Consider the following 24,352-nt stretch of genomic DNA (forward strand, 5'->3'; position numbering starts at 1 on the left):
GTTTATTTTGTCATTAAAGTAGAACATCATAAACTTCATCTTAAAATCATTTAATTAACCAGTTTCTCAAATCACATCGTAATTAAAGTAGCACGTTAAATGCTTTGTTTTGTATTTGATCTTCTATGTGCTCTATGTGTGTGAATCACTACTTGCTTCTTAAACTCTTGCTCTCTTCCTCCAACTGGGCACAGAGTCCATTACATTCGTGATATTACAGCTCTCTGAATAACTAAAATACTGAGATGTATACGTGATATCATTTTCATGATGATAGGAGTTAAAGCACGTTATTAAACATGGTTTCACTTGATGAAATAATTTATTGCAGCAGTACTCAGGGGCGGCTCTAGGCTTGTGGTGGCACTGGGCAGAGGAAGAATCGGTGGCTCCTTGCCCGCCGTCAGTAAGGTAGCTTATGCACGTGGATGGCCTCGTCCGTTGCAGACACTGCATAGCCGCCTCATGCTCATGACACAAGCATTTAACTTTTGCCGAAATTTGTCGCTGCGTTTTTAGCTGTGTTGTTATTTTCTCTTTCTGTTTTATATTCAATATATATTGGCGTAGCCGTCACTGCAGTCAGTGCTTTTCTTTCCCCAAGTAACCGATCGCCACACAATCAGCTCTGTAATAGAAGTTAAGCCATCTGTAAGCTTAGCGCCGATTCTTCAAAACGTTTAAAGAACATTGAAATATCTTCGTAGTACATGTTTAATTATTCTATCCTTAACGACACTCCCAGTGAAGAATATAGATTATTTAAATGAAGTTAAAGTTTTATCTGTATAATTTAATAAACATATTTTGCTGCATTTCACCTTAAAATGATATTGTCATCATATGTAAATACAAGCTTTATAAAGTGGCTCAGGTTGTGCGATATTATAACTATAGTGCAAGTTTACAGTGGGGTGATTGTACTTATAAGTACAAACAGTTCTACAAGGTGCAATTGATTGAGTGCATTTAAAGTTCTTGGCATGAAACTTTTTCTGAACCGCGAGGTCTGTGCAGGAAAGGCTTTAAAACGTTTTGCAATGGCTGAGACAGCGTCTCCATGAAACTGTATACCGATAATTCTCTTTCCGATCAGCTGCTGCTGTGATTCACACTCAGATACAGTGATATAAATACTCCGAGTGGTGCAGAGAGAGTAATATGGAAAACGATGATCCGCTGTGGCAACTCCTAACGAGAGGAGCTGAAAGAAGAAGAAGAAGAAGTGAGAGTAACAACACTAAAGCAGTTATGGTATTTGGAATACTATGGCTGTTCCCTGGACCATTATATTGTTACAAGTTAATTACAATCAGATGCATTACACTAATAAACAATATGCGGTTAGTTTCAGTGTACAGTAATTATAAAGCCGCGTCAGGAAAATAAGGAGTAACCACACAGGAACAGTAGCACTGCTTTGGCGCTGGGTGCCGCCAGTCTGCAAAACCGAGCGGAGAACTTGCGTACGACAAGGTATGAGGTACCGTGGAAAAGTGCGTGGATTTACGCCAAGTGTAGGTTTTATACATCGCGATTTGAACGTGGAAAAGTTCTTACGCAACATTTCTGTGCGTACGCACCGTTTATACATGAGGCCCCTGGTCTGATCACTGTATGCATGGAGTTTACATAATCCCTCTGTGTCCCTGCAGGTATTTTGGGTTCTCCTCCCACAAATGAGTGAGTGAGTGTGTGAGTGAATGAGTGAGCCCTCCCAAGTATTGGTGCACTTTTCCAGGGTTAGTTCCTACCATGAGCCCAGTGCTTCAGGGATAGGGTTTGAGATTATTATATTAGGCGTTATGAGTAAATGTGTCCTGCAGGGCAGAGTCAAAATAGACTTTACCTTCTTACATACTGGGCCATGATTCGAAAGAGAGGTTTTTAGGCAATAAATACCAGAAATATAAGTGAACTGAAACAGTTTTGAAAGGAGGAATGACCTACAATGCCTCACATCCATTGTGAAGTTAAAAGAGCAGTGCTTCATTCTTCATGCCCGAGGACTCCTAATTTTATCATCACCTAATTCAGAAAAAGTTCCAAGCTTAAAACCCTTTGCTTTGTGTGCTTGAGACAGTTTTGCACCCAAGCACACGGTGTGCAGTGTCAGCTCCCATTTCTTTTACTTTGATCAACAGCCTCTTATTGTTTATTTCTCAATCTAAAGGTAATTAACATAATTATGCACACCTATGATAAAATGCTCTTGTTTCTTCCTCGCACAATTCTAGCGCACTAGTTAAAAATAATCACTAAAGCGGACTGTTTCCTAATATTTTTTGCAGCAATTTAAATAAAAGTGCATGTTAGTGGTTTATATGTGTAATGATAAACTTCATTAAATACTCTAGCACAAATGTTATCTATTCAAGGCAATTTGTTGGATTGTATTATTTATAATCCCAAATCCACACTTCTATCTTTTCATTCAAAAATACAATCTCCATCCACAGTAATATTTTCACATCTTTCTATTATGAAAGTAAATCCTGAGACAAGACTTTTTGAAAGAGATAATTTCAAGTCCCACGAGACAAGACTTTTGGCCATGAGATGTTTTCAAGTCACGCCCTCCTCTCAGCCATATTCAACCACACACATGGCCCTCTCACCTGTTAATCATGTGAATGCTTTTGACAGACACAGTTCCTGCTCTCTTAGCTTTTAGAAATTTTTACGTTTTCCTCATTTTAACTTCCCAATAAAAGAAGACTTATTATGTCCAGATCTTATTGAAGAATTTTATCCCGAAGGGTTATCAGCAGCAGAAATGAATACACGGGAAATCCTAGCATCGAGAAACAATGAAGTCAAATTGTCGATCGGTTACACAGCAAAACGATTAAATACGTATCAATAGACTATGCTGAAACAGTTGGTGGTGATCGTGCTGAAGATGAAAACATCAACTTACAATATTCGAAGAATATCTACAACCGTTAACACCGTATGGTCTTCCACCACCCGAATTACTGTTGAAAGAAGAATGTATCCAAGAAAGGTAATTTAGTACATTTCCCTCAGATAACATTAGACACCAAAGGAGATCTTGATATGCCATTCGTATTAAAACATTAACAGTTTTCTGTTAGAATAGCTTTTGCAAAGACAATTAACAAATGACAGGGACAAACATTTGAAAAGTCGGTTTATTTATTAGAGAGAAAGAAACGAAATTCACTCACGGCCAGTAATATGTTGGATTGTCAAAATTCAATGCAACGTTGACAAAAATGTAATAAAAAAAATGTTTAACTGAATTTTTACAGAAAAAGTATAAGTTTAAAAAGTTCTTGCATGTTATTTTCAAATCCAAACCGAACAAAATCATATAACGCAATGAATACTTCTAACGCAACATGAAACATAATTTACTTTCAAATTATTATGTTTTTACTATTTTTAAAAATGGTTACCGGTAATTACTTGCTGTAATGTAAATAGTTAGTTCTATTATGGATATGTAACAATTCCCATGAAAATAACAATCTGTTTAAATTATACATCTGCATCCCCATACGTGAGCGGCTAAACTGCAAAGTGACTAGTGCATAGCACTGCCCAGGGGGTTGGTGAACGAAGCAAGCGATCTTTTATAAAAGTATCTCTTCCCACACTAAAGCAAACAATAATGCATATGACGTAGCCATTCACCTACAGTACATTGGGCATGTACTCATCAGAGGAATCTGAAACACTAAACATTCATGTTCAGCTTGCATTCAGAGCAGCAACGGCAAATACAAAAAATACAACAAAACAAATGGTTTTGTTTAGACTGATGATGAGGTTTAATTGTTTAGAGCAATAAAATGGCTGAGAAAAATGCAAAGAGCAGGATCCATTCTAGTAAGGGCCACATAAAAAGCACAAACGTAATCAGAACATGATTAAAGTTTGCAATATCAAAGCTCTCTGTTTTACACACTATAATGCTGAGCTTACGTTTTCAGAAGTTTGGGCCTCTGGAGAGCTTTTTCAAAAGGGTTAAAAATGTCAGGGCAGTGTAGACGTGAGGCCTAAATGGAGACAAATATCTGCATTTTTAAACAAAAATGTATTAGTGTGGCTGTAACACACTTCACCATCTACAATCTCTAAGTCACTGAGGACAGTCCGTGTAGCGACTTTGAGCTTATCAGGTTGTGTAGTGTTCCTTTACCATGATATGGCAATGAGAGACAGTATACAGTGAGTTCTGATAGGCGCAAAGCAGCATCGCCATATACAGGGGTCTGCTGACTTTGCATCGTGATTTAAATTGTGATTATGTATAGGAGACATTGTGCTGTTTCCTGTGACATGCAGAAAAGGGGACTTCGCCTTTAACCAGAATTCTATTTTGGACAGAGACAGGCTTATCAGGGGAGACACTGCATTTTAAAAAGGGAAAGGAGTGCTTGTGTGAGGCTGTAGTGTGGTATTCTAGGTAGTGAATGATTCATTATTGGCCATTTTTCACCCATTCAAAGTAATAGGACAACATGATGTTGAATCATGACGCACCTTTTTTCTCTTTAGTTTTGTTGGGAGGTACATTACTGGTTTTTAGGAATGGAGTTGCTCCCTCTTAAAGTGGGGGAAGCCTGTATTCCTCTCTGTTAGTGCCCACCCCACTGAATTAAGATACACTCATTATGATGAGCACTCGCACTCAATGTCACTATTTCATGTTGCCATTACTTGAATCATACTTTAGTGATTGAAAAACAAGCTACATATGAAAAGAAGGTAACCTGAATTATATTGTTTTTAACAACTTTTTTTGACTACATATAAAATTGGAAGAGAACCAACATTTACTTGTGCTTTTGATACTTAAGTACAATTATCATCAGATGCTCTGCTCTGTTGGGCCCTTGAGCAAGGCATTTAATCTGCAATTGCTGAGCGCTTTGAGTAAAGTGAGAAAAGTGCTATATAAATGCAAAGAATTATTATTATTAATTTAAAACTTCTACTGGAGCAGTTTTCTCAAGAGCTGATTTTACTTCAGTAACTTTTCAGAACATTGGCTCTATTCTACGTTTACTCAAGTATGGCAGTTAAGTAATTCATACAATACTGCATGAAAGTAAACCAGTCATTTATAGGACTTACTCACTCATATTTTGTTGTAGGTATTTATTATACAGCCGTTTTAATTTTTAATGCCTTACTTTAACTAAAAAGTGAAAATTTGAATTCTATGCTCTAACTCCTCATAACACTGAATTGGATAAGCCAGTTAGAAAATGCATTGATAGATTGTTGGAATATGAATTCAGGCATCTACAGTATATTTCAGAATGGATCAAGGAGTGGTGGCTCTGAGGCTAGGGATCTGCACTGGCAGTCGGAAGGTTGCTGGTTCGAATCCTGTAAGGTGCCAAAAGGGACTCTGCTCTGTTGGGCCCTTGAGCAAGGCCCTTAAGCTGTAATTGCTAAGCACTTTGAGTAGTGAGAAAAGCGCAATATAAATACAAATCAGTGAAGGTAGTCATTACATTTTCTAACATTAGAAAAAGTGTGACAAGAACAGGCCATTAGGCCCAACAACTTAATCTATCCAATTTATTCAGACTATTAAAAATGACATCAAATCAAAGTCCTACTCTTCACCCTACTATTTGGTAATTTATTCAATACTGAGCAGACACATATTCACAATTCAGTTTTTCCAATCCACGTGACATGCATGTTAGAGGAAACTCTGAACAACTAGAAATAAACTCACACTGGCACAGGAAGAATGTGTAAAGTGCATGCCATCGGTGACCAGGCCTGGGATTCAAATAAGCACACCTGGAGCTGTGAAACTTCACTGGGAGCTTCTGTGCAACTGTTGCATCTAATAAAAAATATGTCTATATGTTGTGGCGGGCCCTGGCCAGGACACCTCCTCGCTGGAACTATCCCGAGTGTTACCTGCCCCAGTGCACTAGATGGCATCCCTCCTGGGTTGCAGCGGTGCCTAGGGGAGGGAGTTTGGTGCAGCCCTGTTGGAATCCATGAGCGCCACCAGGGGGCGCTGTAGCTACTGCTGAGCCCTATAGAGCAGCTCTTCCACCACACCCTGAAGTGCTGTCGGAAATAGATCATCAAACACCTGGAGCACTTGAGGGTGCGTTATAAAAGGAGCCAGCAGCCACTACTCTGAGAGCCAGAGTCAGGAGGAGGGAGATGAAGCTTGCCAGGAGGAGAAGAGGAGAAAAGAAAAAGAAAAAAAAGGAAAGAGTATCATGATATGGTTGGGAGTGTGTTGAGCTTTTTGGAATGGGGAAGGTGTTGCTTACAAGGTAAAAAGAACATTGAAATTCACGTGTGCTTGAACTTATGTCCTATGCCTGTTTGTGTCAGGGTCAGCCTTTACAATGTACAATCCTGAGTGTAACTGTTCTACTGTCCTTATAAAAGCAAAGAAGACGAAATAAGCCAGGAGTCTCCAAATCTTTTTCTCTTCTCTTTCTATATCATTTCTCAATGTTTATCTATTTCTATGTACATATGATGTGGTGCTTTGCTTTTTAACACTATTATATTTGAAGAGGTGAACTGCCTATTTGAAAGGATGCAATCAAAAAATAAATTGAACTGAATTAAATTCAATACTGGGGTCTGTTGATGACAGAAAGGTTGCTTGGCCAAACATTTTTTTCACAAAACACATTTTTTAGCTGTCAGTTATAATATTTTAATTATCTTTGTACATAAAATACTTAAACATCAATATTTTATTTTTTAATAAAAATTTGTTTGTAGCAAAACAGTTAATAAGATCTGAATACAACTGGAATTGTCCTGGCATCAGGTAGCAGCATGTAAAACCATTAGAAGTAAAAAATGTATTACTTCCAGACACAAATTTCTTGGAATCAAAACAGAGAAGAACATTTGACAAAATATTTCAAGAAAGATGGATCATTGGCTTACTGCACTGGCGTAACTGGCCTAGTGCCAAACATGGCAGAGATCATAATACAGAAGAACAGAGACTTATGAGCATGTTGGTTTATAAACGTTGTGTGTATCTCACTGAGGCAGCAGTCAGGGCACACACAATTCCCAGGTTTTCTTTATTAGTGGGACAGCATCAGGTTCAGAAGGAATGGCCTGCTGGGAAAAAGCTGCAGATGCTACAGGTGGGTGCAGAAAACATTATAAACCCTAGCTTGATGGACTCAGATACAGTGCTGTGACTACTGCTTCACATTAAGTGTGGTTTAATAAAGCAGTTAATCAAAGCCCTGTCAAAAAATGAAGCCTGTTCTATACTTCTCCACTAAGTTCCTGGCTTTGTCTGAAGCTAAATTGAAAGCGGGAATTTTTGCTGGGCATGAGATTAGAAAAATTCAGCAGGTTGGAAAATGAATGGATAGATGGATGGATTTGTGATGCAGAATTTGATGGCGTAATGAATGATCTGGAACAAGAGGCTTGAGAATTTTTAGGTAATAATAAAGATCTATAAATGATAAGGAAATTGTAAATAATGTATTAGTTACATTTATGAAACTAGGCTGCAACATGATTCTCAAGGTTCACTTTTTGGATTCACATTTTGAATCTCAAGTGCAGGGTGAAAGATTCCATCAGGATATCAAGGGCATGGAAGGAAGATACCAGAGTCGCTGGGATGTCAGTTTGATGGTGGACTACTGCTGGATGATTCAAAGGGATACATCAGAAAAAGCGATGGGCCACCAAACAAAGTTTTGGTTCAAAATGCTAAAGAGTGACAAAAGCTGTAGAGGTTATGCAGTATATAAGTCAATGAATACAAAGGTGGCTCTCTTTGCAAATGTGTTTAAAAATTATTAGAGTGAGTAAATATTTTCATGTTAAATTGATTGAGAAAAATATTGAATACATGAATAAACTGTGTAATTGGCTAGATTTTAATTATGTTTCTTTTCAACGTTGAACCTAAATGTTCTTGGGGATTAATAAAGTATATCAAAAATGTGATGTGATGGAAACATTTAATTATATTTTTGTTGTCTTCAAGAATAAAAATAAAAATAATTATTCAGTAATAAAAAAATATTTTATAAGTTTCATTTCTCAGATCTGTGTTAAATCTAAAAAGTGCATGGCAGTGAACAGAGAAGGGTCAAGGCTGTCAAGAACAGGCCGTCTGTAAATAAACATTCATGCAGTTGGTCACACAGATAACAATCACAAAGTTAAATGCAATCCCACATCTGTCATCTTTGAGTTGTTTCCCATAATCTTTGAACCTAATGACCACCTACGTCAAATATTTACTCCCCTCAACCATACACTAGAAAAAATAAAAAATGATTTACCTATCTAACATGTATATACTGTATATACGACATTTTGATAGTTCCTTGCAGTTAGGAGACCCGGGTTCGCTTCCCATGTCCTCCCTGTGTGGAGTTTACTTGTTCTCCCCGTGTCTGCGTGGGTTTCCTCCGGGTTCTCCAGTTTCCTCCCACAGTCCAAAGACATGCAGGTTAGGTGCATTGGCGATCCTAAATTGTCCCTAGTGTGTGCGCTTGGTGTGTGGGCATGTGTGTGTATGTGTGCCCTGCGGTGGGCTGGCACCCTGCCCAAGGTTTGTTTCCTGCCTTGTGCCCTGTGTTGGCTGGGATTGGCTCCAGCAGACCCCCGTGACCCTGTAGTTAGGATATAGCAGGTTGGATAATGGATGGATGGATTTTCATACTTGAAACTAGCTTTACAATAAGAAATGCTAAACAGAGTTACAAAAATAAATACATGAAAATTAAAGAACATTCATATGTAACAGTTATCCAAAGTAACACAAACATGAATGTATTTTTCCACAGTTCTACAAAGAGAGCACCAATGTATTAAGTGACTTGCTGAGGATCATAACCAATTCCGTGTTAAAAAGCTAATAGGACTCACTACTTTGCAGATACATTGAGGGTCATTTGAATGTTTGTAAACTATCATTTTATAAGGCTCCTTTAAATGGTGAACACCAGCCCAATGTGCTTTCAAAAGGAAGAAATAAAGCACAACTGGTAACTCTGACATTTTGTACAAATGTCACTCAGTTAGGTTGATTAGCTTATTCAAGACAATGCGGTGAGTCAGTGACGGGCTGAACCCGCAGTATCGTCGTGTGAAGGTCAACACTTTAGTCACTCGGCCTGTTCATAATGGAAACATTTTTCCTACCATTCTACATTCAGATGGCCTGTGAGCCTTACATTTATCACCCAGTTTCTTATTAACCTTTTTACTTGGAATATTTAAGGATTGTTTGAACAAATTCACAAAGCCAATTAAGGCAGTTTCTACAAGTCAAGGTTGCGTGTTAACGCATTGGGAAAAATGACTGGGCGAGAATCGCATAACTTCAATAAAAAAAAAAAAAAATCAAAATACAGGACAAAAAATAATGAGAAAGTATATCCATGACAATCCATTAAAAAAGAAAAGAATGGGAAAGTGTATACAAGATAGTCCACTTAGGCATATTCATAGGCTAGTTCAAAATGTACAGTTCTCAGAATTGCCTAATCTAACACAAGGTCACATGGTGCTGGAGACTATCCCAAGAGCCTTAGAGGGACAGCAGCAAACAGTCATGGACAGGGAGCCAGTCCACCACAAGGCCCCCAAGTGAATGCACCCACATGCCATCTCATGCAGGGCCAGTTTGGAAGTGCCAATCAGTCTAACCTGCTGATCTTAGCAGGCGGAGGAGGAACACCAGAGTATGTTGAGGAAAACACAAAGACATGAGAAAAATGTGAAAACTCCACATGGTCAATGACCAGATTTGAAGTAAGAGTGCGGAATCTGTGAGGAAACAGCTTGTATATAAATTAAAGTAAGAAGCATCTTACTCTCTTGGCATTATAATGGCCCATCTGCAGGTGATTCCTGACTGGCATTTGATGTTAATCTGGCTAAACTTGGGCTCCTCATCACCCTGAGAAAGACTCAAAGTAAGTGCATTGATCCATAGATGGAAACAACACTAAAAAGGCTAATCTTTTGCTCATAAGTATCACTGTGGTACACAGAGGGTGAAAGATCCAGAGAATAAACCTTGTACAGCTGATTAATATCTATATATTCAATGATATTTTTAGGTTTTTAATTGCTTTATATGTTATTACAAAAACAGTAAATTAATATGCAATTAATATTAAAATTAATATGCAATCATAAAATGCATAAAGTTACAGGATATGTTTGGTATTTTTCAAGTCAATGTAATTTCTTCATAATCACTCTACATATTCATTTGCCTCATCAAATTGTGTTTTAAATTTTAAAAACACCTTGTCTGTTCTCATAGCTTACAATGGGTCCGTTGGTGTATAAAAAGCCTTTAAACTTACCAAATACATCTACTTTGAAGCAGAAAAGGAAATATGCCTTAGGTGTGCATAACCCGCCCCTGGGATAACGAATAGAAATTAAAAATAATCATTTTATCACAGATTCTTTGAACTGTTTTTCTTGAGATAAAATGTAATTTCCTGTTTGCTTGTCTGCTCACCTCCACTGTCATGGCTGGAGTAAAGACATATTAACAAGCCCCCAGCGCCAAGTTATATTTTGCTTATAATCTTACTTTTGCTTCTGCAATTCTATTTTTTTCAATAGTTATGTTCTGCCATAGCTTGTAACAACAGACAGATACTCACTCAAATCAAACGGTAATTTTTCCAAAATGGATTATTTTCATCTAAACGGGAACTATTTTTTGCCCATTAAATTTGTGTTATTATTTAACACTTACAGTGTAGTAAAAAAGAGCAGATAAAAGTTTCATTGTACTTTGTACAATTAACAATGGATTTGAAGTGAACTTATCATGTCTTTTAAATAAAACCCTTAGATTTTTGAAAGAGCCATGCCATCTGCATGTTACAGTTGCCATGGTGTGTTCAGAGCGTACATAATAAAAAAAATTAAAATGGCAGAGTGGGCGATAGAGCAGATTGAACTGAGGAAATAGTGATAAAACAAACTTAGGACAGTGTGTGTTGTAAGCGGCTGCTCAAGAAACTAGAAAGTCATTTCAAATGACAGGTCTGACCAGAGTAAAGTGGCTAATTCCATTCCTCCATTTCAGGGTCATTTCAATATTCTCTCTCACTGAAGCATACATGTGCATCATCAATCCAGCAGTAGCAGGAAATATCTTTGTGAAATAATGAAATAAGTTTCCAGATAGTGAAGCACTTGTGATTTCTTCACTTTTTATTATCTAGTATTTATTATCTAGCTGTCTAACCAACAGGAACAACAATTCACAACTGGGCATCAACACTCCATATCAATATGTCGATACTGATGTCTGCTGAGGACTTTCAGACGTGAATCTGTGACCCTGGCCCTGAAAGATGCTGTGGAGGAAGATGGGTGGTGGAGTAAAGTGCTTGTTTTCCTGCCTAAAATGAAATGGATATGCTTTTTTGTAATATATTTGTAATCTCAAGACGTGAACAATACTCAATAATATTTTTGACTTGAAAAATGGATGTATTGGTGAGTTTTAAAGCTTTACTTAAAAATGGGTTCCAGTACCTATTCACCTCCATTCTGAAAGGCAAGAGCAGGCTAGTTATTGCTATAATTTACAAAATGTGCTTCACATTAGCATGCAATTTCATGCAGTAAATTAAAATATACAATGAATGTGAAGAAATAACTTTGACATTTGTCTTTTATTTTCTACTTTGAATTTTCCCTGTATATATTTTGTTAGTTTAATAAAATTGTGTCATATTTGTTCTGCCTTCTTTATGGTTGTTCAGTACATGTTTTTACATGAATTCTAAACCTCAACGAAAACTAATTTCACCTTAGTTTTGTAAAATTTGCAACAGGCAAAAAGTAAAAGTTTAAAGTGTATTATCACAATTTCATTTTATTTTGTTAATTGAGTGCCACCTTTTGGTTTGTAAGTATTGGTCATCTATATATATAATATATATACTTTTCCAAATATTAGGACCGATATCTGCTCCTTTGGGCAAGGAGGAACAGGATGAGCACTGCCAGAGCCCTACAAAATGACTTCCAGCAGACCACTGGTGTGAATGTCTCTAACCAAACAATCAGAAACAGACTTCACGAGGGTGGCCTGAGGGCCCAATGTCCTCTAGTGGGCCCTGTGCTCACTGACCGGACACCGTGGAGCTTGATTGGCATTTGCCATATAATACCAGAATTGGTGCCCTGTGCTTTTCACAGATAAGAGCAGGTTCACCCTGAGCACATGTGACAGACGTGAAAGGGTCTGGAGAAGCCGTGGAGAACGTTATGCTGCCTGTAACATTGCAGCATGACTGGCTAGGTGGTGGGTCAGTGATGGTCTGGGGGAGACATATACATGGAGGGATGCACAGATCTCTACAGGCTAGACAATGGCACCTTTATACCATTAGGTATCGGGATGAAATCCTTGGACCCACTGTCAGACCCTATGCTGGTGCAGAGGGTCCTAGGTTCCTCCTGGTAAACAACAATGCCCGGCCTCATGTGGCCAGAATATTCAGGCAGTTCCTAGAGGATGAAGGAATTGATACCATTAACTGGCCCCCATGCTCGCCTGACCTAAATCCAATAGGACACCTCTGGAACATTATGTTTTGGTCAATCCGATGCTGCCAGGTTGCAACTCAGACTGTCCAGGAGCTCAGTGATGCCCTGGTTCTGATCTGGGAGAAGATCCCTCAGGACACCATCTGTCGTCTCATTAGGAGCATGCACCAGCATTGTCAGGCATGCATACAAGCATGTGGGGGCCAAATAAACTACTGAGTACGATTTGGAGTTGCTGCAATGAAATTTGGGCAAAATGGACTAGCCTGCCTGCCGCATCATTTGTTCACTTTGATTTTCGGGGTGTGTTTGAATTCAGCCCACTGTAGGTTGATATTTTTCATTTCCATCAAACAATTTGGCATCCTTTCGTTCCTAACACATTACCAGTCCATATCAGTATAGATATCCATCAGGATTTTTCTCCCATTGAGATCTGATGTGTTTTCAAAGTGTTCCTTTTACATCTTGCCTGAAGAAGGGGCCTGAGTTGCCTCGAAATCTTGCATATTGTAATCTTTTTAGTTAGCCAATAATAGGTGTCATTTTGCTTGGATTTTCTCTACATTCGTAATGTCTAACACGGTACAACACCCTAGTACTACAAAGTGTTCCTTTAATTTTTTTGAGGAGTTTACTTGATAGATGGCCAGGAACCCTGCCCCGCCAGGACGTCTGGAGGAAGGACTGACCGGGAGAGTGGCATTATTCTTCCCTGGGCACCAGGACAGTCCTTGAACCCTGGAGGACCAGGAATGGTGTATGCCCGGAGTGCTTCCACCACACTGGGGGAGTGCTGCCGGAATGTCGTCATCGTGCATCTGGAGCACATCCGGGGCAAGATAAAAGGGGCTGCCTCACTCCAATTGGAGAGCCAGAGTCAGGTGAAAGAGGGCGGAGCTTGTGAGAGAGGAGCGGGGGTGGCCGAAAGGAACAAGGACTGAGCTAAACACTGTAGATATTGTAACATAGGTAAAATAAAACGTGTGTGTGTTTTGAACATCTGGAGTCGTGTCTGTCTATGGCCGGGTTATCTTTTACATTAAATAAATATATTAAACAGAACAACAGCTGCAAAATTTCACTTCTGCCATCACCTAATTCTGTAAAAGTTCTCCTCACAATAACCCTTGGTGTTTGAGACAGTTTTGTACCCACCAACGTCCTACACCCAGAACTCCCTTTTCTTTAATATAATCACTTTTGTGTAAGATCTTATCAAATTTCAAATGAAACTATTTTATTTTAGTATGTTCCCAATTTTGAACTAAATTAATTAATCATTAAATGTGAATGTCCAGTAAAAAAATGTAACTCTCTTTTTATATGATTTCCATTAAGGTACATACATTTCTTAATAAATTAATTACAAAAAAGTTCCCAAATTATGGAAGAAAATGTAAACTGTACATATATATAATTAAAATGCTACTTTTTTCTACTGTGATGGACATTTATATGAAGTGATAAGATGGATCAAAGTGAAAGATAGCAATTATCCATTACCTCAATGTCAGAGGAAAGGCAGTGGAAACACATTGGTACAAAAATTGCTATTTTTAACACCTTGTAATGGAGAATGACACAACATCTGATAAGAAGAATATATAAATACAGAACTATGGTTTGACAGTACACAGTTTCTCTCCTGAACCCTTAACATGTTGTTCTTTGTAACTGCTGCTCTGATCGCTGCTTCAGGTACAGTAAATCACAGGTTTACTTGATCTTTCTTTCTTTCTTTCTTTCTTTTTCTTTTTTACAAGACAAGGTAATATCATTGCTTCTCTCTTTCTCAGTCTCAGGTTTTAAATCTTGTTTGAATACGTTTATATATGTAGCTTTCTATGTTTGCACTGTGTCCACATCTGCTTCTGTACACAGCTCTGACATCTAGCCATATTGTAAGCCTAATTAGCAGGCTGGCTTGCTCCAGTGTGTTAGTTTGAGTATATTTGTGTGTACACCTCAGTGATCATTTCAGTCTGGAGGCGACGCATCTATAACTCTGACTGCCTTCAAATCTGTTTGTTTTTACATTGAAAACTATTTGTATTGATGAGAGACCTGCAGATAAACAAAAGCAATGTTGCTTAATGTTCTGCATTTGTGGATTAATAGTAGTTGAGGTATGAAGATGTATGCATTAGTATATCACTTAATTCAACCTACTATAAGTCAGGTGAATGTCTAACTAAGGGTAGACATCAAATTCAATAAATAGCCTTTAGTCTAACATACCGAAGAAAAACCTAATCAAAACATTTTACCAATTGGCAGTTCACTTCTTAAATAGCAGAACACTCCATGTTCCAGAGGAGTTTCTTTAATCAGACCTGTACAGCATTGTGAGCTATGGCAGATGTTCATGGGACATGTTCAGTGTGTGTACTTACGGTTTTAGAGCCCAGTTCTTCATGCACTGCTTAACAGAATATAACGTGGATTCTAACGTGTCTTAAAGGTATTCCTTGCACTGTCAGTGATCAGTGCTGTCCATACATTTAGGAGATCTAATACCGACTGTCCTCCTGCTCTTTTTCCCCAGTGGCCTTCCCACTTGAAGATGATGATAAAATCATCAATGGCTATGAGTGTCCTCGGCATTCACAGCCTTGGCAAGCCTTTCTGACCACCAACAACAAACGCTGGTGTGGAGCCGTTCTCATCAACGAGTGGTGGCTGGTGTCTGCTGCCCACTGCTATAAACCGTAAGCACTTAATGCTAATATGCTTTCATTTTTTTTTAAGAAAATTTTATCTTGGGTATTATGTAGTCTTTACCAGTTTGCTCTGTTGCCTTAGAAGTTATACTGGTCACTACACCACAGCCAATTACTACATCTATAATTCAATTTTGGACCAATCATGGTGACTTTTGCAAAAGTCAATTCGAAAAGGTTCTGGGCCAACTCCTTTGGTTTTCCTGGATGAGAAGCTGCAGGGTCAGTCCATGGTTACCTTTGCATTTACTTGACTGATTCACAGTTATTGTACCATAGTGTGATGCTTTTGGACCAAATCTGTTTACCCCGCTAAAATAGTGTGACCAAAATAATATGCTTGTCTGTCCTCAAGGTTGGATTAAAATCCCCATGGATCCAGGGTAGCGTTGGTCAAAAGCCCACCACCCCTAGCTCAACACAGGCACATTCCTATTGAACAGCACATACAGTATTTTAATAATAAATCTCGTACAGGGACTGAATTAGAAAAAAATTGTAAAACTTTGTACTAGGTCAACTCCACATTTTTATTTTCTTTTTGTTTTGTTCATTAGAATATTACAATGAATATAAGAAGCTAACATCACATTTAGAGTTAATCAACCTTCATGTGATAATGCAATTAACAAACCTCAATGAAACATTTTTAAAAGGCCCATATCTCAAAATCAGCATCCTACATTCAGGTCTGGTCTTGTCTGCTAAGTCATTTCTACTGCAATGGCCTTGTTACTAGCCACATTGTTGTTCATGTCTATGTTGGTGTTATAGGACTCAAGATAATTCATCTGCATGTTGCTGCTAAAAGCTGCTAGAAGTGCCAGTATTAGCTCTCTACTGACTATCAGCAAATTCACAATTATATTCTCAACTATGAATTGACAAATACACGGATCTTGACTTTGCTGATGATGCTGTGATCATCATGGAGTAAATGAAGGCTCTGATCGGGGCTCTCGAGAGAATGAGTGAGGAGTCTGAGTGTCTGGACTTGTGAGTGTCCTGGATAAAAACCAGGATCCAGGTCTTTAATGACCTTTTGGGCACAGCCATCAGCAATGTGTCTGTTTGCAGAGAGAGGTCGACCTTGTTAAGAGGTTTATTTACCTTGGCAGTAACATTCATGTCTCTGGTGACTTTTCCTATGAACTCAGTAGATGGATTGAGAGAGCATGGGGGGTTATGAGGTCACTGGAAAGGGGTGTGTTAGGCTCCCGATATCTATGCAAAAGGACGAAGGTCCAAGTCTTTAGAGTCCTGGTGCTTCCTGTCTTGCTATACGACATGGTTACGAGACATGGACGCTATCCAGTGACCTGAGATGAAGACTGGACTCCTTTGGTACTGTGTCTCTTTGGAGAATCTTTGAGTATGGCTGGTTTGACTTTGTGTCGAATGAGTGGTTGCTCATGGAGTTCCAAATGAGGCACATTATCTGCATTGTGAGGGAGTGTCAGTAACAGCACTACGGCCATGTGATTAATAGTTGAGAGAATTAAAGTGGGATTTGAAAGTGGATTGCTGTGAATGTATATATATATATATATATATATATATATATATATATATATATATATATATATATATACTGCTCACAAAAATTGAAGGAACACTTTTTTTATTGGGCCTGGCATGAAATCAATTAAACCTGTCTGATAATTTTCTGGTTGGTTAAGCAGCTGAGGTCATTGTTAATCACTTTCAGCTGTATTGATGTTCATGGACTTAACGACAGGTGCACTAAAGTGGCAACAATTAGAAAACCCTCAAAACAGGACTGGTTTTACATGTGGAGGTCATTTCAAGTTTCTCCCTCTTGATCTTTTTTGGCTGGTTTTCCACTCGTGCTAGTTTTGGCTTGAGTAATCATCTCTGCTGGCAGTATGAGGCGATTCCTTAACCCTACAGAAGTTGCACAGGTTGTCCAACTTCTCCAGGATGGCACATCCACCCGTGCTGCAGCAAGAAGGTTTAATGTGTCTCCCAGCACAATCTCCAGAAAATGGAGGAGATTTCAGGAGACTGACTGTTATTCTCGGAGAGCTGGACAGGGCCGTAGAAGGTCCTCAACCCATCAGCAGGACCGATACCTGCTCCTTTGTGCAAGGCGGAACAGGCTGAGCACTGCTCGTGCCCTACAGAATGACCTCCAGAGGGCCACTGGTGTGAATGTCTCCACCCAAACAATCAGGAACAGACTTCATGAAGATGGCCTGAGGGCCCAACGTCCTGTAGTGGGCCCTGTGCTCACTGCCCAGCACCGTGGAGCTCAACTGGTCAAGAACACCAGAATCAGTTCAACATGACAGGTTTGGTGGTGGGTCAGTGATGGTCTGGGGAGGCATATCCATGGAGGGACGCACAGACATCTACTGCGTAGGAAATGGTGCTCTGACTGCCATAAGGTATCGAGATGAAATCCTTGAACCCATTGTCAGACCCTACGCTGTTGCAGTAGGTCCTGGTTTCCTCCTAATGCACGACAATGCCCGGCCTCATGTGGCAAGAGTATGCAGGCAGTATCTGGAGGATGAAGGAATTGAAACAATTGAATGGCCTTCACGATCCTCTGACTTAAACCCAATAGAACATCTGTGGGACATTATGTTTCGGTCCATTAGGCGCCGCCAGGTTGCTCCTTAGACTGTACAACAGCTCAGGGATGCCCTCATACAGATCTGGGAGGAAATGCCACAAGACACCATCCGTCGTCTCATTAGGAGCATGCCCCGACGTTGTCAAGCATGCATACAAGCTTGTGGGGGCCACACAAGAATCTGAAAAGCATTTTGAGTAGCAGAAATTAAGCTTTTGAAAAAATGGACTAGCCTGCCACATCTTCATTTCACTCTGATTTTAGGGTGTCTACACAATTGAGCCCTCTGTAGGCAGAAAACTTTTATTTCCATTAAAAGACTTGGCATCCTTTTGTTCCTAACACATTGCCCTGTCGTTATTTGAATAGATATCCAACTTCATATTGAGATCTGATGTATCTAATGTGTTTCTTTAAAGTGTTCCTTTAATTTTTGTGAGCAGTGTACAGTGGTGTGAAAAACTATTTGCCCCCTTCCTGATTTCTTATTCTTTTGCATGTTTGTCACACAAGATGTTTCTGATCATCAAACACATTTAACCATTAGTCAAATATAACACAAGTAAACAGAAAATGCAGTTTTTAAATGATGGTTTTTATTATTTAGGGAGAAAAAAATCCAAACCTACATGGCCCTGTGGGAAAAGTAATTGCCCCCTGAACCTAATAACTGGTTGGGCCACCCTTAGCAGCAATAACTGCAATCAAGCGTTTGCGATAACTTGCAATGAGTCTTTTACAGCGCTCTGGAGGAATTTTGGCCCACTCAGTTTTGCAGAATTGTTGTAATTCAGCTTTATTTGAGGGTTTTCTAGCATGAACCGCCTTTTTAAGGTCATGCCATAGCATCTCAATTGGATTCCGGTCAGGACTTTGGCTAGGCCACTCCAAAGTCTTCATTTTGTTTTTCTTCAGCCATTCAGAGGTGGATTTGCTGGTGTGTTTTGGGTCATTGTCCTGTTGCAGCACTCAAGATCGCTTCAGCTTGAGTTGACGAACAGATGGCCAGACATTCTCCTTCAGGATTTTTTGGTAGACAGTAGAATTCATGGTTCCATCTATCACAGCAAGCCTTCCAGGTCCTGAAGCAGCAAAACAACCCCAGACCATCACACTACCACCACCATATTTTACTGTTGGTATGATGTTCTTTTTTGAAATGCTGTGTTCCTTTTACGCCAGATGTAACGGGACATTTGCCTTCCAAAAGTTCAACTTTTGTCTCATCAGTCCACAAGGTATTTTCCCAAAAGTCTTGGCAATCATTGAGATGTTTCTTAGCAAAACTGAGACGAGCCCTAATGTTCTTTTTGCTTAACAGTGGTTTGCGTCTTGGAAATCTGCCATGCAGGCCATTTTGCCCAGTCTCTTTCTTATGGTGGAGTCGTGAACACTGACCTTAATTGAGGCAAGTGAGGCCTGCAGTTCTTTAGACGTTGTCCTGGGGTCTTTGTGACCTCTCGAATGAGTCGTCTCTGCGCTCTTGGGGTAATTTTGGTCGGCCGGCCACTCCTGGGAAGGTTCACCACTGTTCCATGTTTTTGCCATTTGTGGATAATGGCTCTCACTGTGGTTCGCTGGAGTCCCAAAGCTTTAGAAATGGCTTTATAACCTTTGCCAGACTGATAGATCTCAATTACTTCTGTTCTCATTTGTTCCCGAATTTCTTTGGATCTTGGCATGATGTCTAGCTTTTGAGGTGCTTTTGGTCTACTTCTCTGTGTCAGGCAGCTCCTATTTAAGTGATTTCTTGATTGAAACAGGTATGGCAGTAATCAGGCCTGGGGGTGGCTACGGAAATTGAACTCAGGTGTGATACACCACAGTTAGGTCATTTTTAACAAGGGGCAATTACTTTTCACACAGGGCCATGTAGGTTTGGATTTTTTCTCCCTAAATGATAAAAACCAGCAAAAGAATAAGAAATCAGGAAGGGGGCAAATAGTTTTTCACACCACTGTATATACTGTATATATATATATATATATATATATATATATATATATATATATATATATATATATATATATATATATATATATATATATATATATATATATATATATATATATATATATATATATATATATATATAGAAAGACCCCAAGTCATCCTCATAGTAGATCCAGCCATGTTTTTCTGAAAAAAAAAACTTTTTGTGCAATGCACACCCTTAATGAGCTTCTATGTACACCCTGGTGTCTTCATTTTGTAATCTCTTCATAATTTAAATAGCTTTACCTTCAAGTATATTTTTAAATGAATTTATAATTATCACTAGATTATTAAATTACCTAATACTGAATGAACTGCAAGTCAGTAGACATAATGTATGCACTATTGCAGCACTGTAATCAAATTAAATCTAATATCACTTCCACTACCCATCTAGGAAGCAAGAAATCAGAAGATTTATTATGAAGAGCAAATTCATAAATATTGAAGAATCTGAAAGATTAGTGAAGGTTCAGCATATTTAATTAATGAAAAAGCCTTAATAGATGGCTACCATTCTGTAAAGAAACTTTGGAAAGATCCTTGCAAAGTGAATTTGATTGTTTTTCTACTGTAGTTTGAATTAAAACAGGACATCCCTTTCCTATTTTGTGACGGTAAATGAATTAGGATTCTTCCAGTTGAACAAGACAGGGTGACGTGGTAGCAACAGAGTGTAGGTTACCACAACAGACTGTTCATTAAGCACTGATGTATTGCCACAAAGAGAGATGTTATAGATGTGATGAGTAATTCAAAATATTTTCCAATAAGATCAGAGTAGTGAACATTCAAAAATATGTGACCCAATGAGGTAAAACCCAGACAACAGCATTCTTAATTAGAATCTTAACTTGGGTATATTTTGGGTAGTCTGTCATTCTGAGATGTCTATCTCTGCTCGATTTCAGCCCCAGCACTTTGACCGTACACCTTGGGGAACACAACCTTGTTGAGGAGGAAGGCACTGAGCAGCACATCAAGGTTGCCAAAGCCATCAACCACCCCGGCTACATCTCCTGGACGGCTGACAATGACTTCATGCTGATCAAACTCCAGAGACCTGTTCAGTTCAATGAGTACATCCAACCAATCCAACTGGCAAGCAGCTGTGCCCTCGCAGGCAGCCAGTGCCTGGTATCTGGGTGGGGAAACCTAAAAATATCTGAAGGTAGGCTACCTTTTTATTTACTATTTAATAGAAAGAAAAAAACATTTAAGTGGCAACATCTCAAATTTCCAATTAGCTGATAGCATCATGACAGAAACAAGATTGTAAATCTTGTCACCCACATCCGACATTTGTAGATGGGCCCAGGAGGAAACTGGAAATGACAAGTATGGACAGTTATGACACCATCATGTACACTAACATCTATCTATCTATCTATCTATCTATCTATCTATCTATCTATCTATCTATCTATCTATCTATCTATCTATCTATCATACGTCTTGAGCATGGGAAAGGCGCAATATAAATAAAGTGTATTATTATTATTATTATCATCTATCTCTCAATATGTTTTTCATTACTAGAAAAGCAAATCATGCAGTAATACTGTAACAAGCATGTGACAGCTTTCAAGGACATAAAAAACATAAATTTACTCTGAAAATAGCAACTTGCTAAAAATAATAAAATCAAGAGAAATGGCAGTTTTTAATTCTGCTTATTTTTTATGGAAAAATATTAACTATGCCTTTAAAATACCTGAAGATGAGAGAATCTCTTCTGATTTGACTCTTATTCGATTATTTTGAAACCATTTGTATCTATTATTCTTTATTCCAGTTCAGTATCCTGATGTCCTTCAGTGTCTTCAAGTTCCCATTCTCTCTGATGCAACATGTCGTCAAGCTTATAAAAACCAAATTACAAGCAACATGTTCTGTGCCGGCTTCATGGAGGGTGGAAGGGACTCATGTCAGGTAAGAAAAAGGCATATCCCATTATGTCCTGATGTGACATTGTTTGTCCTTAAGAAAATACAGTATATCAGACTTTTTAATACTATTTTTTTCTGTTCAAGTATATACCATATTCATATTATACCAGCTCGAATCGGGCTACAAATTCTACCTTTGTGAAATCCATACTTCAGTGGTTCTCAACCTGTAACCAGAGTAATAATTATGTTGGCGTGGGCATTTTAGATCTGAGATCGGATAAATTTAAACAATGACCATTGTTAATACCCAGCCGTCATTACTCAGTTTGCCAATAGATGTCAGAAAGACGGATGCCAAAACTGAACTGCCCAAAGATTGATTTCGACATACCAAGCAAAAGGCGATACGTTCTAAATTACTTACGGTTCCGGAGCTGTCAATGGGTTTAAGTCAGTTGACGATGTTAGTCCTGGAAAGTACGCCCCACCAAACCAACCTTCCAAAAACCAACCGAACTTACTGTTATCTGCTCGAACCAACACCGACTTACTATACTCGGCCGTCCAGCGGTGTCACTGAAGCATACGAACATTCTTAACCAATCATGTAATACTGCGCCCGAGTTTGCCACGTTATGTTCTAACTACAAAGGCAGAGTCCTATTGCATGGTTCTAACTTGTATTGAGTCGACTGAGTCGAGGTATTGACCCAAACACCATACATACGGGGTATTGACGCGAACACCATACATATGGATAATATCAAATTATATATAAGGATAAAAGATGGGAATAATGTATATCATTCAAGAAAAATACCTCACAGTCCATTGCAAGTAGGTGTTTCTCCTACCTTACATCTGGCACCATTAAAACACAACACAGTTCATGCAGTTTTTAATTACTAAGGGTCCTGGTATGTTAAAGGCTGTGTTTACCGTAATCCAGAAGTGAGTTTACTTGACATGACCTCAAGATATAAATTTTATTTTATGTGACTCAACATGCTGGCATTTCTCCAGTCTCTTGATTGCCAACTTGATTGCCTCATGAGGTGCCTTTCCTGCATTTGACACATTACCCTTAGGTCTGTGTGCCTGCTTTAACAGATGAACATGACATTTTTTTGAGTGGTGCATGTATTAGGGGGCTACACAACACACTGCTATCCCACAGGCAGACTTTTGCTTTGCCTCTATAGCTGCTGTGAGGTTTGCCTTATTAATTACAAGAAGCAACTTTAGAAACTATTAGTTTCATTTTTGAGTTTAAAGGAACTGGAGCCAATCCCAAAAGACTGGATCAGAACTGAATATGGTGCCAGTCCATGTCAGGTCCTACCCATGTATATACAAACCCTGTCTCATGCAAGGTCCAAGTAAACATGATTATTACCATAACATGTACTTGTTTGGGATATTAGAAAAAAATGGGAGTATCCAAACTGACAAGAATAAAATCACAACACTCTTCATTGTGCCACCATTCCCTCCATGTATTTGTTAATGTTTTCTACATCTCAATAGCTGCTCTAAACAGTGTGAATGTTCAGGATGGTGACACAGGGCCTGTGCGTTTCTGCAAGTGATGCTGAGTTTAATCCATCCATCCATCCATCAACCCATTTTCCAACCCGCTGAATCCGAACACAGGGTCACGGGGGTCTGCTGGAGCCAATCCCAGCCAACACAGGGCACAAGGCAGGAACCAATCCTGGGCACACCTACACACCAAGCACACACTAGGGCCAATTTAGAATCGCCAATCCACCTAACCTGCCTGAGTTTAATCATTAAACAAAATGCAAATTCTGAATAAACGACTTCACAAGAGAAACAACTATAGCAGAGTCAATTTATACATGTCCTGTCATCTTTCTTTAAAAGATTTCCAAGAAAACACAACTATCATATACAATGTACATTTGTTATCTGTCATCTCCTGTGTAATTTAATTTGACACAGAGCTGAAAAAATTAGTAAATAAACTGAAGTGCGAGTCCACGTGTGTGGATGTGTACGACTGACTGTGAAGGAAGTAATGAGTTCACAGCAAGGACAAAACATTCAAGCTGCTAGTAAAAGCTTAATTTGTTATTTTTGTTCTTTTAACAGGGTGACTCTGGTGGTCCCTTAGTCTGCGATGGAGTGCTGCAAGGCGTTGTTTCATGGGGAGATGAATGTGCCAAAGCAAATGCACCAGGAGTGTATGCCAAAGTGTGCAACTACAATGCCTGGGTTGAAGAAATTATTGGAAAGAACTAAATGAATGAACTGATTGAATTTACTAATAAAAGTTTTAAATACAAAACAGTATTCTGTCTTTTTTTATATTAGCTTGTAGCAATTTTCATGGGAATAGAGGTGACCAATCTGAAATCCTACTTTAGCCCCAAGAGGGGTTTGCTGAAGGTTCATGGGAAAACTGTAATTGGTTTAATTGTACACTGATCAGCCAAACATTAAAACCACCTGCCTAACATTATGAAGGTCTCCCTTGTGCCACCAAAACAGCTCTGACCCATTGAGATATGCCAGCAGCAGATCCTTTAACTCTTGTAAGGAGAGAGATGGAATCTCCATGAGTCAGAGTT

The 24,352-nt window shown here is 38.8% G+C and overlaps 1 protein-coding gene across 1 annotated transcript; it reads left to right on the top strand.

Annotated features, from left to right (window-relative positions):
- Positions 1–14,194: 14,194 nt before the first annotated feature.
- LOC120541533 (cationic trypsin-like) lies at positions 14,195–24,044 on the top strand. The gene is made up of 5 exons (XM_039773258.1): positions 14,195–14,250; positions 15,098–15,260; positions 20,778–21,037; positions 21,662–21,798; positions 23,874–24,044. Exons 1-5 carry the CDS (start codon positions 14,211–14,213, stop codon positions 24,021–24,023), a joined length of 750 nt encoding a protein of 249 aa, XP_039629192.1. The 5' UTR covers positions 14,195–14,210; the 3' UTR covers positions 24,024–24,044.
- Positions 24,045–24,352: the final 308 nt, after the last annotated feature.

The sequence above is a fragment of the Polypterus senegalus genome, chromosome 12 (genome assembly GCF_016835505.1).
Source record: "Polypterus senegalus isolate Bchr_013 chromosome 12, ASM1683550v1, whole genome shotgun sequence".
NCBI lineage: Eukaryota > Metazoa > Chordata > Cladistia > Polypteriformes > Polypteridae > Polypterus > Polypterus senegalus.